The sequence below is a fragment of the Ailuropoda melanoleuca genome, chromosome 6 (assembly GCF_002007445.2).
Source record: "Ailuropoda melanoleuca isolate Jingjing chromosome 6, ASM200744v2, whole genome shotgun sequence".
NCBI lineage: Eukaryota > Metazoa > Chordata > Mammalia > Carnivora > Ursidae > Ailuropoda > Ailuropoda melanoleuca.
Genome location: NC_048223.1, coordinates 90,464,917 through 90,483,552, shown reverse-complemented (window position 1 = coordinate 90,483,552; position 18,636 = coordinate 90,464,917). Strand labels below are relative to the sequence as shown.

At 41.4% G+C, this 18,636-nt stretch overlaps 2 protein-coding genes across 4 annotated transcripts in view; one reads left to right on the top strand and one right to left on the bottom strand.

The window, feature by feature from the left end:
• LOC100475173 (WASH complex subunit 2-like) overlaps window positions 1-7,910 on the bottom strand; it is a 51,718-nt gene extending 43,808 nt beyond the window's left edge. For all 3 annotated transcript variants that reach the window (XM_002926239.4, XM_002926240.4, XM_011233622.3), the window contains exons 1-4: window positions 7,775-7,910; window positions 7,552-7,674; window positions 6,583-6,747; window positions 1,459-1,521 (exon numbers count right to left, since the gene is read on the bottom strand). In XM_002926239.4, coding sequence (XP_002926285.2) covers window positions 1,459-1,521; window positions 6,583-6,747; window positions 7,552-7,674; window positions 7,775-7,777 — 354 coding nt within the window. In that variant the 5' untranslated portion in view covers window positions 7,778-7,910. The remainder of the gene's footprint in view (window positions 1-1,458; window positions 1,522-6,582; window positions 6,748-7,551; window positions 7,675-7,774) is intronic.
• On the top strand, window positions 1,024-10,990 carry LOC117802810. The gene is made up of 3 exons (XM_034663603.1): window positions 1,024-1,087; window positions 7,486-8,253; window positions 10,532-10,990. Exons 1-3 carry the CDS (start codon window positions 1,024-1,026, stop codon window positions 10,564-10,566), a joined length of 867 nt encoding a protein of 288 aa, XP_034519494.1. The 3' UTR covers window positions 10,567-10,990.
• Window positions 10,991-18,636: the final 7,646 nt, after the last annotated feature.

Here is an 18,636-nt window from a genome sequence, read left to right as displayed (position 1 = left end):
CTATCCTAACAGCTTCATCTAAGCAACAGATACTGATAAAGTACCAACTTTTTCAAGTGATATGTATTTACTCAACAAATTAGAGCTGAGCCAATGCTACTCCCATTATAAACTTATATTCCAGTACTTTCCTAAAGTGGGAGGAAAAGGGTAAACTTCTGCCAGAGGGCTAGAAAGCCCAGAACGTCTTACCTACGCTTTGGACCAAGATGTGGCAACACCCAGGAAGAATGATTATGCATCTAGAACATGTGAAGCCACAGAAGGTAAAAAGATAGAAACTGGTGCACCTGGGTGGCTCAGTGGGTTGGGCATCTGCCTTCGGCTCAGGTCATGATCCCAGGGTCCTAGGATCAAGCCCTGCATCAGGCTCCCTGCTCAGTGGGGAGCCTGATTCTCCCTCTCCCTCTGCCTGTCACTCCCCCTGCTTGTGCTCTCTCCCTCTCTCTCCTTGTCAGATAGAGAAATAAAATCTTAATATATATAGAAACTACTGCCCCTAGACTCCTTAGCCTGGTTTATGAAGCCCTCCAGCACCCATCCCTCACTCCCTTTTTCTTCTTCCTGCCTAAACCTCAGTATCTTCCATTAACATAGTCCATAAAATAGCAGGCACATCCCCCAACACTGAACTTTAGCTGCTGGCATTCTCTCTCACTGAAATAGCCTTAAAATCAGGCTCTTCTTTCTTCACCTAGCTAACATCTTATCCTTGTAGGTTTTCCCTGCTTACATCACCAAGCTCTTCTCATCTGAACTTCCAGAACAGTTACCAGTTCTAACATGTTATGCCCTCGTGCCCCAACCAAGACCATAAGCTCCTGAGGGTAAAGTTTTTAAGTCACCAGCTCCCTGCAATCTTAGTAGAGTCAATAAATGTTCACTGCACACTCCATGTCCTCTGTACTAACACATCCTATGGCATGCAGGAGGCACTCAAATGTGTGTGGACTAAACCAGCATTCATCTCACTGTCATTTCCAACTGGAAGGAATCCAAGCTGTCATGAAAGAATGGGGAAACATGGTCTTCAAAGAACTCACAACCTACAGCCCAGTCTGTGGCCTGCTTTTGTATCGCCCTCAAGGTAAGAATGGTTTTTACATTTTCTAAGGAGGTGAGGGGAAGGAGGAGAAAGAGAAAAAAAGAAGGGAAAGAGACAGAGACCAATGTAGCCAGCCAAACTTAAAACATTTACTACCTGGCCTTTTACAGAAAATCTCCACTGACCTGTGCTCTACTCTGAAGCCAGAATTCAGAAACTTTATATATTTCTTACTATACTACATTTCAGAAACAAACCAAAGAGTTCAATTCTTGGGCTCTCAGGAGCAGCCCTTCCCATTTTCCCCAGTAATCATCCTCCTGCCCACAGTCCCCCACCAGCCACGTTACAGATTTCCACCACTTCCCTTCTCTAAGTCAAGACTCAACAGAAGAGTGATTTAATGCAAGTACCTGTTCTGCTTTCTCTGTCTCAGCCTTGAGCGCCGGCTCCTCCACCTCTTCATCATATACACGCTACACATGGAAGCAAATTCATTTTTAAATGGTCAAAACATCATTTGGAATACATTGCAATATACAATTCAACACACAATACAAAAAGACAAAGACAGAGAAAAAAATGATTATTCAACAAATGGCTGAGGCCATTGGTCAAGGACAAAAAGCAAAAAGCAGCAGTTAATTCATCAAAAATTAAACTTAAAAAGATACAAATGAATAGGAAACGTGAATAAAGTTCAATCTCATGGTTGACCAGAGGGTCACAAAAACAATGGAAGATCCCATTTTCATTTGGTGTGACCTAATACTCTTCATGCTGACAGGGCAACGATACAGGTACTTAAATGTGAAGCTGCTGAAAATGTCAACTGGTAGAACTTACCTACGAGGTAACAAGAGCTTGAACACTTTGAGCAATAGAAATGGTAAAAGGTTTTTCATCCTGTCACTTAAAACGGTTGATAAACTTTCATTATCCCACTTATATGAAAGCAGATGAGCCAAGCCCACCAAAGATTTGCCAGAAGGCCAGGCATCTGACTGACCTGGACAGTAGAGGCAGGCAGGCATCTCTTTTCCAAGAGAGCTATGGCTCCAATAACTCATTGTGATATCTTTTACTTTTTATCTATTTAACTATTAAAAAGAGGACATAGGAATATGCCCTAGCAAGACTTATTCGAAATCTGCAGTATTTAAGATTGGGATCCTGGCATACAGATGATCGCAATAAAATACAGAGGTAAGAAACTGATCCATAATTACCTGTAAGCCTAATTTTACATTCACAAAACACAAATGTATATATACATACTTTCATACACATGAGTCAGTGAGGAAAAGAGCTTACAATAAAGTTTACCGATGTGGGGGGAGAAAACAAAGTAACGTTCCTATCTCAAACTGTACATACATGCACTCTTACACATTCCATGAAGATACATACTTTCCAGGTAAGGTTATACTGCAGATATACAAAGAGGCCCTCACCCAAAAATTTAGAGAGTTAAGGTAAAAATGGGAAGTTGGTACCTTTGAAGCAAACATGGAAAAATATTAAAGTCTGTTGATGCAAAGTGGTGCGTGGTATTAGCATTTGTGGTTATTATCTATTCTTCTCTAGACATTTGAAAGACTCCGTTAAAAAGTTTTATAGTGAAAGACTGTTGGAGCACCTGGGTGGTTCAGTCAGTTAAGCATCTACCTTCGGCTCAGGTCATGATCCCAGGGCCCTGGGATCAAGCCCCGTATCAGGCTCCCAGCTCGGCAGAGAAGTCTGCCTCTCCCCCCACTCACACTCTCTCTCGCTCTCTCTCAAACAAAATCTTTAAAAAAAAAAAAGTTTTATATTGAAAGACTATTAAAATGCTTATAAAATAAACTAATATTAAGAAAAACGCAGCCTGCAAATATACACATACAGAAAAGGTTAAAGTTAAAAAAAAAAAAAAAAGACCAGAAAGAAATATGACAAAGTGTTCAATGGCTGGTCAATTTGAGGAGGTGGAATTATAGTTGATTTTTTGTGGTTTTAATATTTTTACACTTTAGTACTTTTTATCTTTGCCAATCTCTTCTACAAGTGTTCATTGCTTTTTTAACAAGAAAGAAAAAACTTAAAGGCCAATGTGTGCATGGGAAATGGACTTAGCATACAGAAGCCAGAATGTTGAGGCACCCCTCCACCATCTCAAATTTCAGATGCCGCTTCTTTATCCACACTTTTAAAAAATAATTGTTATACAAAGACAAGAAATGGGCAAGGGAGGGGGTAATTTTCAAAGACAGGAACAGACAGGAATCTTAAAATTGAGGCTTTCAGACATGGCAGCTACCAAGGTCCCTTCAGACTTTAAACAGCAAGACCTACAAGTTGAGCTTCACAATCAAGTCTGAACAGACCAACATCCTTCTTTTTCCCCTGCTTGTCATTAAAAACCACCTCATAAGATACCAGTAGACTGTGGCTGGGAGGCCAAACATGACCTCTAAAAAACCATCCAGCAAATACATAAAACCCATGGATCTTCCGAGAGTGATGAGAACTATGTATCCCAAGTGCTCAGCATGCAGCAGATAATGTTAACTTCCTTCACTCTTACCAGCTAACCTCACAGCTTCATGTGTTTTTCAATAATTTTAAAATCAGGCAGCCATTCCCAGGATTGTTAAATATCTTCAGTATTTTCCCTCAAAGAATCTTTTCTTCATTTGGGGAAATGGGGTAAGAGATAAGGTGGTGAACTGGAGAAAAGGAACCAGGGGCTGAGGACCTCTTAACAGATTATAAATAGCCCCGGTCCTTTTCATTTAGGTGTTCTCCCATTCATTCATTCAAATATTCTTTAGGATCCTACAAAGCAGGATTGTGCTTGGCCCAAGGGATATAACATTTAGAGAAAAATGTGGAATGGGGCACCTGGGTGGCTCAGTCGTTAAGCATCTACCTTTGGCTCAGGGAGTGATCCCAGGGTCCTGGGATTGAGCTCCACATCAGGCTCCTCTGCTGGGAGCCTGCTTCTTCCTCTCCCACTCCCCCTGCCTGTGTTCCCTCTCTCGCTGGCTGTCTCTCTCTGTCAAATACAAAAATAAAATCTTAAAAAAAAAAAGAAAAAGAAAAAATGTGGGGCTTGATTCAGTAGGGTAGTTTGACACATCAAATTGTATCAATAAATACAAAATTACAATTGTTAGAAGTGCTACTGAAGAAGTCATTTCTGGGGTGCCTGGCTGGCTCAGTCAGAAGAGCATGTGACTCTTCACCTTGGGGTCATGAGTTCAAGATCCATTTTGGGTGTAGAGATTACTAAAAAAAATAAACTTAAAAAAAAAGTCATTTCTAGGCCACTTAATGTTTCAGGACAAAATTCCTAAATTAACAGACTAGTGAAACTTTAAAAATTCTGTTCCCTTGATAACACGCCACTGTTAATTAGTAGTTCTCCTCCTTCAGAGTCCCCTCTTGAGCCTTTTACTAAAGGTACTAATTTCTCTTGCCCTAGAAAGTTCTGATTGCTCTTTAGTTTCACCAATTCTGTAATGCATTTTTCAACCTAATTTCTCTTGCCCTAGAAAGTTCTGATTGCTCTTTAGTTTCACCAATTCTGTAATGCATTTTTCAACCTGGGCACCTGCTTCTGAAGTTAATTACTGAAACGCAGAAACCTACCTGACTTTGAATACCTTTCCAACAAACTACCATGAAACCAAATGGCACCATCATTCAAGCCAGAATTGTAAGACATGAGTACCAATGTCAGGGTTTGAAGAAAGCATATAAAAAGCCAAATCACTGACGAATATATTAACGGCATGTAGATTTTTTCAGAGTTTTATCAGCTGTACTCTTCGCATCGTGCTCTGCCACGAATGAGAAGACCACGTAACACGTGGCATTACAGGGAGGTATGAGAAGCAGTAAAACTTGGCAGTGGCAACTGGCACATTGAGAGGGGAATTCCGGCTGCAGAATGGAAGGGGAAGAAGATTAAGGACTAAGGCAATGGAAAGCTGGATGGAAAACAGGGAATCCAAGAAGCGAACAGAAATTACTGCCCCCCCCCAAATCAACAAGAACAAAATACCCACTAGATCAAGGAAAACTCAAAATCTAAAAAAAACTTGGCCACAAAGTAAAAGCTGAATAAAAGGTAAGTATGACATGAAGACGTGATTCAGAAAAAATAGTTTATGATCCTCACCCCTCCCCCAAATTCAACTGGTACCAATTTAGTACCATGTGATACAGGCATACTGGGTACAAAAGGACCCTTCCAATTCTACTCCTTGCCCATTCTAGGGCTCCAGCACTGATTGCAGAGAAGAGCTGAGCACCTGACCCAGAAGAAAGGTAGAGAATGAGGCCAAACAAGTATACTTAAAAGGAGACCAAATTTGACTTGAAAAGGAAACAGGGCTGATACACCGGTAAACTGCCTCTGCCAGTGAGAAAGATGCTCAGAACCAAGCACGGACATTCTATATAGATGACCAAAAAGTGACTACAGATTTTACTAGAATACTTGCCATATCTTAAACTTACTAGCGAAGAGATCTCTTAACACCTTTACTAAGATCCTTACTTAACACAGTTTCCCAAAAATCATAGTGGCAATTCAACCTAAACTACTAAAAAAGTCCGTTATCATCATAAGATACCCACATGACGATATTTGGTCTTCTCTTCACAATCCTGAATCTCAGGCTTTTATAATTTTGCAATTTTCAAAATCCTTTCTACTACTTTACATCTAACAATCTCCAGAAATAGGCTACTTTAATAATCCTCTTTTCACAGATTATTTAAGGTTGACACTCGAAAGTTAACCTCCCTATGAGACATATAGATCAGCTTAACTAAGCTTCCATTCTCATCTCTTAACAGTCTCCCCTTCACTCATGGGCTCTAGCCACATTTGTTTCCTTTCTATTCTGGAATTACACTATTCTGGAGGATTGTAACCTTCTCTAAAGAGAGGTCTACCTAATTTACCTATGTATTCGTAGGACCCAGCACTTAGAAAGTCAATATACATACAGGGAAAAACCACACATGGCTCAAAGTTCAGTACTCTGTTTAGAATTGATTCTGCATCACAGGTTCAGCCATTGTAACAAAATGTTACTCAATATTAAAAAAAAAAAAAAGGCTATCCCAAGTGGGCACACACATGCCTTTAATACAACTTATCAGAACATGATGGACACAGTCAATATTGCAGCCACATTCTGGTGCTCAGAGGATCAGACTAGGTGTATAGCTCTCCTTAAAGAACATGCCCACAATAAGACTTGTTGGAATGCCATTCAAGTCAGCAACTAAAACTAAAAAAGGATGGAAAACCTAGAATGTAGGTAAAATGTATCATTAGATTTTGTAATGGCCCGAAAAAACAAACTTTACTAATTAAAAAAAAAATTGTTAATCCTAGAGAAAGAAGCTTCAATTACCAAGAACCCCTACATTCATCAAAATTGAGGAGGGTACCTAATAATAAATCACTTAATATCACAACAGACTCTTGCTTCTCCAAAAAGCATTATTTACAAGTATGATATAATTAAGTAACTCACGTTCTCAATGAACTGGGTATTAGACAGCATAAGGAAGTCATTGAAGACATTATGAAGGCGACAATCTGTGGCTTTAGTTTCCCGGATTAGTCCGTCCACTTGTTTCTTGATTTCATGAGTCCTAGAGATAGTCTGCTGTGAGAATTCCTGTAGAAACTGTAGTAGCTATTTAAAAAATAAACATATGGCAATATCAACATCACGTGTCTATACTGTGCATCAAAAGATAAAAAGAACCCATTTCTTTTCTCCTTCGTGGGTGTGTGTGTGTGTGTGTGTGTGTTAGAATGTAAGGGATGCTGCTTCTGACAGTACCCAAGACCAAGTAGCACTAAAAAACATTAAAGCAGCTCATCAAAACAGTGGCAAGTAGTCAATGGACACTTGCTCTCTCATTTCTGCAGAAATTTTAAAGTCTTGTTTGCTTATCATTCTTCAGAAATCCCAGACGAAGAGCGAAGTAACAAACCACCACTCTTAAAAAAAAAATTGTACTCATATGGGGCTTTGGAATCAGAGTTTTTAGCTTCTAGGGCTCCCGGCCTTTAAAGTCCCACTCCAGAAAATCCATAGAGAGGTTTGTCTACCTCCCCATACAGTCCGGGTCCAACGTGGAATGGCCTCACTGGTGCCCTAGCAATCCCGCGGCGCAGAGAAAATCTATCTGCCTCCCTCAGGATGGAGATGGGTGCACCGCTAGAAAACCCAAACAAGGAAGAGAACCCCGCGTCTGGGCTGCAGTCCGAGTGGGGGCACTCAGCCGCCTAAGGACGACAGGCCCGCCCAGGTGCCTAGCGTCTGCCACCGTGGCGTTTGTGAAATTGAGTAGGGACGTGTCATTAAAAATAACAGAGGCAGCGGGATAGACCGGGTGGAGAAGGCATCGGGGCTCCGGTCCTCCAGCTCGCAGGCCGCGCGTCACCCCAGGCGGCCCGCCCTCCCATCCGGTCCCTGGGGCCCTCCTCTCACGCCCGCATCAGCCGCCAGCGACCAGCTCTGGCTGCTCCTGCGGATCTCCTCCACCGACCAGGGTCGCTCCCACACGGGCTCGGACGCTGGCGCCCGCTCCTGGTCGGGGGTCGTCCGGTTCATCTGCAGCGGGAAGGACGAGAAGAGGGGCTGAGCTTTGGGGAGGTGGCGGCCCCGGCCCAGCCCCGGCCGGCTCCGGCCCGCCCCTGCCCGCCGCCCTCACCATCCCGGCAGTGCAGTTCGGCGGGCCTGGGGGCAGCCACGACCGCACCCGCCGAGGACTGAAGCCAAGCCCGGAACCCCGAGCTCTGCGGCCCCGGCACGTGACCGCCTATCACGTGACCCGGCTCGCACGTGACCGGATGTGCGGAGACACCGGAAAAAAGCCCCGATCGCGGACTAGGGAGCTGAGTCTGAAAGCCTGCAGCTGGCGTAAGGTGGAAGCTGGGAGGAAGAGAGGATGCCGACGCCAGAGGGCGCTGATGGCCGGGTTGCCCTGGAGCCGGAGGGCGCAGGCGGTGGCTGCGGAGCGCACTGCCACCCCGGCGCGTCTCAAGAGGGTACCCCCGGAAGGAACCTGTGGAACCCGCTTAGTGGCTTCGGCCGTCGGGCGACGTGGGCGGAGGGAAAGCTTTCCCGGCTGCGTCTCTTCCTGTTGCATCTCCACTGCCCTTCGCTGCTGGGTCCGCGCACTGGCGCTCAGTAAGTGGAGAAAGACCGACCAATCTGACCATCACCATGCCTGCCGACCTCCTCGGTTTCAACTCATTGTGTAGGTCCTGCTTAAAAGCCTTTACAAACTCATTCAACGTTGCCCACAGATTCAAGTGCAGACTTCTCATAAGACAAGCAAAAATCTTTTATAATCTGATCCCAGCTGCGAACATATCTTCAACTCTCCCAGCTCCCCGCTAGCGCTCAGTGATCCAGATTTTTCCCTTTGCTGAGTCCCTCTTGTGCCAGACAAACTTACTTCTTTAAAGATCCCAGTTTCTTTTCATTCCTTTATGCCCAAGGGCAAGTTATTTAACCTCTGTTACTTTTCCCCCTCAGAAAAAGGAAGATACGCATCTTGCAGGGACATGGTATTAAGTGTGGTGCTATTCTTACAACAGCTAGCACGACGCCTGCCTTCTGGCGAGCATTAAACGTGGAGCGTACCACTTTCTCTTTGTCCAACTCTTGGACTTTCTTTTGTTTTCGACTCCATCACCTCAGTGAAAACTTGCTCGATTATCCCACATACAGTTTAAATGCCCTTGTCGTTTTCTATATATTTGTACAAGTATCATAAAATATTACAGTGTATTATAATTTGTATTTCTGTGTCCAGTTAATAATAGCTAACATTCATGAAGTGCTCAGTATTTACCATTTTATACATATTAATTTATTTAATTCTCACAATGACCCTGTGCAGTAGGTACTATTATCTTTATTTTATAGTTGAAGAAACTGAGGCACAGAAAGATAAGTAAATTCCTCAGGATTAGACGATCAGTAAAGCAGCAGAGCCAGGAACCCACACAGTTAGCCACTATGCTACACTGTAGCTAGTCTTAGTCTTGTAAGGGAACTTTATGTTTAAGTAACGATCTACCAGCCTTCTAATAGATTGCCTCACATTCATAAAAAACAGAACAAAAACCTTTCCAATTTGGTTGGTAATATTTAGGTGAGCCAATTACTGCATTTGCATCTCATCTGACATCACCAAGATCAGTAGCCAGGTAATGACCCTGGGCTCAATGTGCCTTAATAATGTTAATCACCATCCCAATTCTCAAAGCCCCTCACCCACACCCTGGACCTTATCACCTGATTTTCTTACTTCTAGATCTGGACTGCAATAGAGCAGCCTCTTAAATTTTCAGGTCTTTCTTTTATTCCCTAGTCTGTTCTCAACTAACCCGAACCTCATCCCTCAGTTCTTCCCTTTTCCCCCAGTGCCACCTTCTTAGCTTTATTTCCTTCTCTGTTCTGCGTAGCACGCAGATAGTAGCATGATAGTAGCCATCAACTTCCCTTGAAAGCTCTTTAATATCCTCATGTCAACTTTCTGAGACATAGCTCTGCTAGCTCCTAACTTTGAATCAGTCCAATTATGTCCTTTCTCCTTTCCTGCACCTAGGTTCCCAAATGAAATCACTACAAATTCATATTTTGCAAATTTGGCTGAACCCTCAGCACTAATAAGCAGTCCTTTTACTTTTCCTTGATCTTTATTCTTATTCTTGATCAGCTCCCTTCCATAACTTCACCACGTTTTTCATATCATCTACCCACTTGCCTCTGCAAGACAGAACAGACTTCCTCTTCTTACCTCATACTTGAAATGTTTCTATGTATACACACCTTCTGTATCTCATACAGCTCTTTATTTGCACACAACAGAATTTGGCAAACGGACAAAATTGAATTTGGGGGAAAGAACCTACAGAACTCACAGGTAAGGAAAAGCTAAGCAAGCAGGGCTTGGGAAGAGCATAAACCATAGGAACTCAGGAGTCCTCTTTGAGCCAATGCCACCAGAATGACCAAGGTCCAATCATTTCCCTTCTTGTGTTTCTTTTCTGAACTTTCAAATTCCTGAGATTAATAGAATCTGATTGGCTTCCCTTAGATCATACTCCCACTCCTCCCACCTCTAAGTGGGACCCCAAACAAAAATTTGGGACTGTTACCAAAAGCAGAGATAAGAGATGTTACGAAAACAAAAACAACAGGATACATGATCCCTTACAGCTTTAGGTCATAACAGGCTGAGAAAGTTGGCAAAAAAACAAAAACAAAAAACAAAAAAACACACACATGCTTTTATGCTTTCATAACGCATAGCTCTCAGATTTCACACTGAAATAGCCCCAGTTTTAAAATATCCATGGTTGAGGTTGACCATCAAATGTGTTATACATAAGAACTGATTTTCTAACTTTACTTTCTTGAAAATAAAGCCTAGCCAACCTGCTTTATTTTACAGAAGCCTCTCCAGTGGGCAAGCCATGGTTCTTCTAAGAGTCATCTGAAGTGCCTGAGAGATTTTCTCCAAGAGCGGGCAGTTCAGAGGCTCCACATGAGGGAGTCAGAAATGCTTCGCAGTCAGAAAACCCAACACCAGGCACCCCACAGTAAATACAACATGCTCCTCTAAGGGATCTTTGCTCTCTGACCTGGGCAGAAAAACTGATCCACATGCACAGTGACAGAGGCTGATGAGTTGTGGGAATCAAGCAGCTTTGCTTGCTGATGCTAAACTCTGACTTTATATTGTCAACAAGCAGCACTTTCTGAACCATCAGGAATGTATTTGTACCACAGCCTCTCTCCCTGCCTCTGTTAATCATTGAGCTCTTTTTTTCTGAATATGAGAGTGAGTCAAGGCTTTAACTCTAGGGCGGCCTGATAAAGGTTCAAGAGTTGGAATTTTAGGGGCGCCTGGGTGGCACAGCGGTTAAGTGTCTGCCTTCGGCTCAGGGCGTGATCCCGGCGTTGTGGGATCGAGCCCCCACATCAGGCTCCTCCACTATGAGCCTGCTTCTTCCTCTCCCACTCCCTCTGCCTGTGTTCCCTCTCTCGCTGGCTGTCTCTATCTCTGTTGAATAAATAAATAAAATCTTTAAAAAAAAAAAGGGGTTGGAATTTTAAATTAGCTGCAAGTCTTTAGGGTTTTGGTACTATATGACATTAAATAACCCTTCCACATATTTATCCAACCTCCCGTTGGCTCTGCTACTTGCCCAAATACATCAGAAGGCAGGAAATCTGGCTGCACCCTCAAGTAACACCAACATCATTCCCAGAAGTGGTTGGCAAGTCTTATCGGGAGACATTGTAACCTTCCTAGGAGTCCAGTTCCTGCACTGATGGTTTAATGGAAGCTAAACTACTAGGAAATGTTCCTATATCATGATAGTTTTGCTCACCCATTTGCTTCGCTTTTGCCAGTAGCAAGTCTGCAACTCCTACATTTGGCAAAGAGATTGATTATATGTAATATTTCAATATTTTATAAATATAATAGTTGTTATATTTAATTGAATTGTTTCTCATCTTTTAATGTTTTCACTTTTTAATTGGAAATCGTTTCAGGTTTATCAAAAGATTGCCGAAATAATACAAAGAATTTATATATTCTTAACCCAGTTTCTCCAAATGTTTATAACCTACATGAACATAGTACAGTCAACCAATAAATTAATATTGATGCATTATTATTACCTAATCTATAGACTTCATTTAAACTTGTCACTTGTCCCATGTCCTTTAATGTATCTATGACCACATGGTACATTTGTCATGTCTCCTTAGTCTCCTTTAATTCTGGAAAATTCGTTCATCTTTCTTTTTTGTTCATGACCTTAATGTCTTTTTGAAGAATTTTAGCCAATTCTTGTATACAGTTTCCCTCAGTTTCCTCATGATTAAATGCAGGTTATGCATTTTCAGCAAGAATACAATATAGAAAAATCAAATATGCAAAAATATTTTGGCAAACAATGAAAAGGAAAATCTGAGGAGACCTAACCTTATCAGACAAGAAAACATACTCTAAAGCCTCTATAACAAAACTGTGCAGTAGTGGTGCTTAAGTAGACAAACAGACCAGCAGCATAGAAAAGGACAGAATGCCCCAAAGTAGACCAAGGCACATTTGGAAACTAGGAATATTGGTAAAGGGTCATCTCAAGCTGCTGGGGCAAAAATGGACATTCTAAAAAATAGTGGTGAAACAACTGGGTAGCCATTTGAGAAAAGATAAAAGTAGAACCATACCTAACACTTCACATAAAAATAACCTCTGGGGCGCCCGGGTGGCTCAGTCAGTTAAGCATCTGCCTTCAGCTCAGGTCGTGATACCAGGGTCCTGGGATCGAGACCCACAGGAGCCTGCTTCTCACTCTCCCACTCCCTCTGCTTGTGTTCCCTGGCTCATTGTATCTCTCTCTCTGTCAAATAAATAAATAAATTCTTTAAGATTAATTAATTAATTCTAAATGGATTAGAGATCGAAATGCAAAAACTGAAACCATGCAAGTACTAGCAGGCAACACGAATGACTTCCTCTTTAGCTTCACTTTAGGGAAACTCTGACTTGAAATCTAGAATAATAAAAAAAATTGATAAATTTGAATACATGAAAATAAAACATTTCTTACAGTCAAAAGCCATCATAAACAAAGTCAAAGGACAATTGACAAACCAGGAGAAAATATTTGCAACATATGGCTAATGACATATGGCTAATGACAAATGGCTAGTATCACTAATATATTAAGGGGACATTAAATAGCTCTTAAAATTGGGGCACCTGGGTGGCTCAGTCAGTTTAGTGTCTGCCTTTGGCTCAAGTAATGATCCCAAGGTCATGGGATCAAGTTCCATATCAGGCTCTCTGCTCATCAGGGAGCCTGCTTCTCCCTCTCCCTCTGCCTGCCACTCTCCCTGCTTGTGCTCTCTTTCTTTCTCTCTCTGTCAAATAAATAAACAAAATCTTTTTCAAAAAAATTAAGTAGCAAGACACCACAAAAAAAGGAGAGCTACTTGCCAGTGTCCCTGATGAATGTAGATGCAAAAATCCTCAACAAAATATTAACAAACCGAATCCAACAATACAATTAAAAAAAATTCCTCATGATCAAGGGGGATATATTCCCAGGATGTAAAGGTGTTTCAGTATTCAAAAATCAATCAGTGTGATACATCATTTCAATAACAGAATAAAACCCATATGATCATCTCAATAAATGCAGAAAAAGTTTTGACAAAGTACAATACCCATTCATGATAAAAGCCCTCAACAAGGTGGATCTAGAGGGAATATACCGCAGCATGATAAAGGCCATATATGAAAAACCCACAGCAAACATTATACTCAATGGGAAAAAAACTGAGAGCTTTTCCCCGAAGGTCAGGAACAAGACAAGGATGTCCACTCTCACCACTTCAACATAATACTGGAAGTCCTAGCCACAGCAATAGGACAACAAAAAGAAAGAAAAGGCATACAAATTGGTAAGGAGCAAGTAAAATTTTCACTATTTCTAAGTAACATGATACTATATGTAGAAAACCTGGAAGACTCCACCAAAAAACTACTAGAACTGATAAATGAATTGAGTAAAGTTGCAGGATATAAGATCAATGGACAGAAATCTCTTGCATTTCTATTCACTAACAATGAAGCAGCAGAAAGAAATTAAGAAAACAATCCCATTTACAAGTATACAAAAATACCTAAAAAATAGTAATAATAAAATACCTAGGAATAAAGTTAAAGTGGTGAAAGCCATGTACTCTGAAAACTATAAAATACTGATGAAAGAAATTAAAGACAACACAAAGAAATGGAAAGACAGTCCATGCTCATGGGTTGGAAGAACAAATATTGTTAAAATGTCTATACTACCCAAAGCGATCTACAGATTCAATGCAATCCCTATCAAAATACCAATGGCATTTTTCACAGAATTAGAACAATACTAAAATTTGTGTGGAACCACAAAAGACCGTGAATAGCCAGAGCAAAGAGACAGAAAAACAAAACTAGAGGTAGCACATTCCAGACTTCAAGTCATATTGCAAAGCTGTGTTATCCAAAACAGCGTATTACTGGCACAAAAACAGACACATAGATCAAGGAAACAGAATAGAAAACCCAGAAATAAACCCACAATTATATGGTCAACTAATCTTTGACAAAGGAGGCAAGAATATGCAATGGGAAACAGTCTCTTCAACAATTGTGTTGGGAAAACTGGACAGCTACATGCAAAAGAATGAAACTGGACCATTTTCTTACACCCTACACACACAAAAACTCAAAATGTGAGACCTGAAACCATGAAAATCCTAGAATATAGCACAGGCAGCAACTGCTCTGACATTGTTTTAGCAACATCCTTCTAGATATGTCTCCTGAGGTAGGGGAAACAAAAGCAAAAATAAACAACCAGGACTGCATCAAAATGAAAAGCTTCTGCACAGCAAAGGCAACAACCAACAAAACTAAAAGACAACCTACTGGATGGGAGAAGATATTTGCAAATAGCATACCCAATGAGGGGTTAGTATCCAAAGTATCTAAAGAACTTATTCAACTCAACACACAGAAAACCAAATAATCCGATTTAAAAATGGGCAGAAGACACATACAGACATTTCTCCAAAGAAGACATTCAGAATGCCAACAGACACCTGAAAAGATGTTCAACATCACTCATCATCAGGGAAATGGAAATCAAAACCACAATGAGATATCACCTCACACCTGTCAGAAAGGCTAAAATAAAAAACTGAAGGGGCACCTTGCTGGCTCGGTTGGTGGAGCATGTGACGCTTGATCTCAGAGTTGTGAATTTGAGCCCCAAGTTGGGTGTAGAGATTGCTTAAAAATAAAATCTTAAAAAAAAAAAACCCTCAAGAACCAACAAGTGTTGGTAAGAATATGGAGAAAAAGGAACCTTCCTGAACTCTTGGTAAGAATGCAAACTGGTGCAGCCACTGTGAAAGATAGTTCCTCAAAAGGAGGTTCCTCAGAAAGTTAAAAATAGAACTACCTCACCATCCAGTAATTGCACTACTGGATATTTACTCAAAGAATACAAAACCTCTATTTCAAAAGGATACACCCACACCTATGTTTGTTGCAGCATTATTTACAATAACCAACCAAGTGTCCATTGATAGACAGTGGTCAAAGACATATATATGTAATACACACCCACAGTGGAATAGTATTCAGCCATAAAAAAGAATGTAATCTTGCCATTTGAGACAACAGTGAGAGTATAATGCTAAGCAAAATAAGGTAATCAGGGAAAGACAAATGCCATATGATTTCATTCATATATGGAATTTAAGAAACAAAACAAACAGGGGCGCCTGGGTGGCACAGCGCTTGAGCGTCTGCCTTCAGCTCAGGGCGTGATCCCGGCGTTCTGGGATCGAGTCCCACATCAGGCTTCTCCACTATGAGCCTGCTTCTTCCTCTCCCACTCCCCCTGCTTGTGTTCCCTCTTTCGCTGGCTGTCTCTATCTCTGTCAAATAAATAAATAAAATCTTTAAAAAAAAAAAAAGAAACAAAACAAACAAAAGGATAAAAGAGAGAGACAAACCAAAGAACAAATTCTTAACTATAGAGAACAGATGGTTACCAGAGGGGAGGTGGGAGGGTGGATGGGTGCAATAGGTCAAGGAGATTAGGAGTGCACTTGTGATGAGCACTGAGTAAGTATGGAACTGTTGAATCACATATTGTACACCTAAAGCTAATATAGCACTGTATGTTAACTGCACTAGAATTTAAATAAATAAACAAATAGCCTGATGACAATGGCACTTCACATTTGCGACAATTAGGTCATATACATTACTGTGATCAACGTTGACCCTACATCTTTAAACCATACCCATCATCCTTCTTTGTACATCACCACCACCACTCCCATTCATAGCCAATAAAGGAAAGCCCCAAATAGCCCAGGGTCCTCCGCAGCTGTTACTTGGGGCTTTCCTTGCTCCATGCCCAGCCTGCACCAGCTCTACTCCAGTGCATCAGCTGCCAATCACGAATTGCATCTCTGAGTAGGCAACCAGTTTTAAGGCCCCTGAACTTGGTATGACACTTGGTTTCTTTATCTTTGACCCTTGGCAAAAGATTTTGACTCAGATTCTCTGCTCTGATTTTTCTCTCATTTGGTCACTCCAAATATTAATTTGAGCCATATGAAACTGCTGTCTTTGTAGGACAAAAACACAAATATTTTGTATGGTTCAGCATAAAAAATTACTCTTGGATGAGTCCAGTACTCAGGAACTCAAGAGCTGGCGCGAGCCTCTTGGCCAGCACAGCAGCAAGGCTGGTTCCCAGCTTAGTATATGTTCTATTTCAATTTTGCTTTCTCAACTGTTTAATTATTTTATTATAATCTCTTCTGATACCTGCTAAGTCCCTTTCTGTTCCTTTTTAGAGTTATTCAGTGTGCTCTTGCTTATCTAACCATTTCTATGCATAGCTTATCATTTCTTATTGAAAACCAGGCATTTTAAATAATATAATTTGGCAGCTCTGTAAGTCAGATACCTACCATCCAGGATTTATTTTAATGTTTGTTGCCGTCGTTATGTGTTTGTTTAGTGATTTTCCTGTACTAATTTTGTAGTCTGTCTTCTTTGTCATGTGTGGCCACTAAAGTCTCTGCTCACGTAACTTAGGGGTTAGCCAATGATTGGACAGAGATTCCTTAAATGCCTGGCACCAGTAAATCTCCCAGCCTTTGCCAAGGCATTGTGTCTGTGTGTTAGGGCATACCTTAAATCGGGCAGTTTACAACTCAGGCATAGCCTTCATTTCCTGCTTACACAGAGCCTCAACACTAACCAGAGGTGAGACATTAGTCTTCTCAAGTCTTTCCTGGGCATGTGTATTGACTTGTCCATCAAATGGCCTCTAACTCCCCAGGAATGTGTTGGTACTTTTCAAAGTCTTCTATGGACATCTCGTTCCCCAAATTTCCTTTTCAGTTTTTAGGCAGTCTCTTTGCTCTACAAATGTTACCCTTTTACCTGCAATGTTAAACAGTCACTACTGATTTTCTTTTTTTAAACAAAATGTTCCAGGAAAAGGCTTTCACAGTGAGTAAGCTCTGAATGAGGTCAAATAAAGATAAGCCCTGTGAGTGGGAATTTCCAGGAGCCTCTAAAAAGGTCAAACTATATAACTCTGTAGTTATATAGTTTCTCTGGAGCTTTTTCAGAAGCCCCAAACTTGTCTGTTCTCTCCAGTGGTTGCTAGGTGGTTCCACAACTACCATGTTGTGAGGCTGTTGGCTTTCAAAGCTACCACAGAGCTGGGATGAGGGGGATCAGAATAGGGCAAGTTATATTTCTGAAAAGCTCCCTGTTCTTACTGGGAGTCAGCCATTTTTCTTGAATAAATGTTCCTTGGATTGTTGCAAGCCTTTGGTTCATCTTCAGAGTTCTGAAAAAGTTGATTTTTTAATGAAATTTTTTGCCAGAGTTTTCAGTGCTTTTATGAGGGAGTGAATTTTTTGGAGGTTCTTAGTCTGCCATTCCATTCTCTGGTGGAATTTTGAAGTTTCCTTTCTATAGATATTATACATTTCTGAAGTTTATTCCTAGCGTATTTTTGTTGCTATTTTTTTAAGATTTTATTTATTTATTGACAGAAAGAGACAGCCAGCAAGAGAGGGAACACAAGCAGGGGGAGTAGGAGAGGAAGAAGCAGGCTCCCAGCAGAGCAGGGAGCCCGATGTGGGGTTCTATCCCAGGACCCTGGGATCAGGCCCTGAGCCGAAGGCAGACGATTAATGACTGAGCCACCCAGGCGCCCCTTTTGTTGCTATTTTTTTTTATTATATTATATTAATCACCATACAGTACATCCCCGGATTCCGATGTAAAGTTTGATGCTTCATTAATTGCGTATAACACCCAGTGCACCATGCAATACGTGCCCTCCTTACTACCCATCACCAGTCTATCCCATTCCCCCACCCCCTCCCCTCTGAAGTCTTCAGTTTGTTTCTCATAGTCCATAGTCTCTCATGTTTCATTCCCCCTTCTGATTACCCCCCTTTTCTTTATCCCTTTCTTCCCCTACCGATCATCCTAGTTCTTATGTTCCATAGATGAGAGAAATCATATGATAATTGTCTTTCTCTGCTTGACTTATTTCACTTAGCATTATCTCCTCCAGTGCCGTCCATGTTGCAGCAAATGTTGAGAATTCGTTCTTTCTGATAGCTGAGTAATATTCCATTGTATATATGGACCACAGCTTCTTAATCCAGTCATCTGTTGAAGGGCATCTCGGCTCCTTCCATGATTTGGCTATTGTGGACAATGCAGCTATGAACATTGGGGTGCATATGGCCCTTCTCTTTACTACGTCTGTATCTTTGGGGTAAACACCCAGTAGTGCAATGGCTGGGTCATAGGGTAGTTCAATTTTTAACTTTTTAAGGGACCTCCACACTGTTTTCCAGAGTGGCTGTACCAACTTGCATTCCCACCAACAATGTAGGAGGGATCCCCTTTCTCCACATCCTCTCCAACTTGTTGCT

Bases quoted from the DNA above. Each gene is read 5' to 3' on its own strand.
- LOC117802810 (XM_034663603.1), top strand. From the start codon at position 1,024: ATGGTCTTCAAAGAACTCACAACCTACAGCCCAGTCTGTGGCCTGCTT. The intron at 1,088-7,485 runs GTAAGAATGGTT...CCGGTCCTCCAG, and splicing joins GCTTTTGTATCGCCCTCAAG to CTCGCAGGCCGCGCGTCACC. The intron at 8,254-10,531 runs GTAAGTGGAGAA...TTTATTTTACAG, and splicing joins GGTCCGCGCACTGGCGCTCA to AAGCCTCTCCAGTGGGCAAG.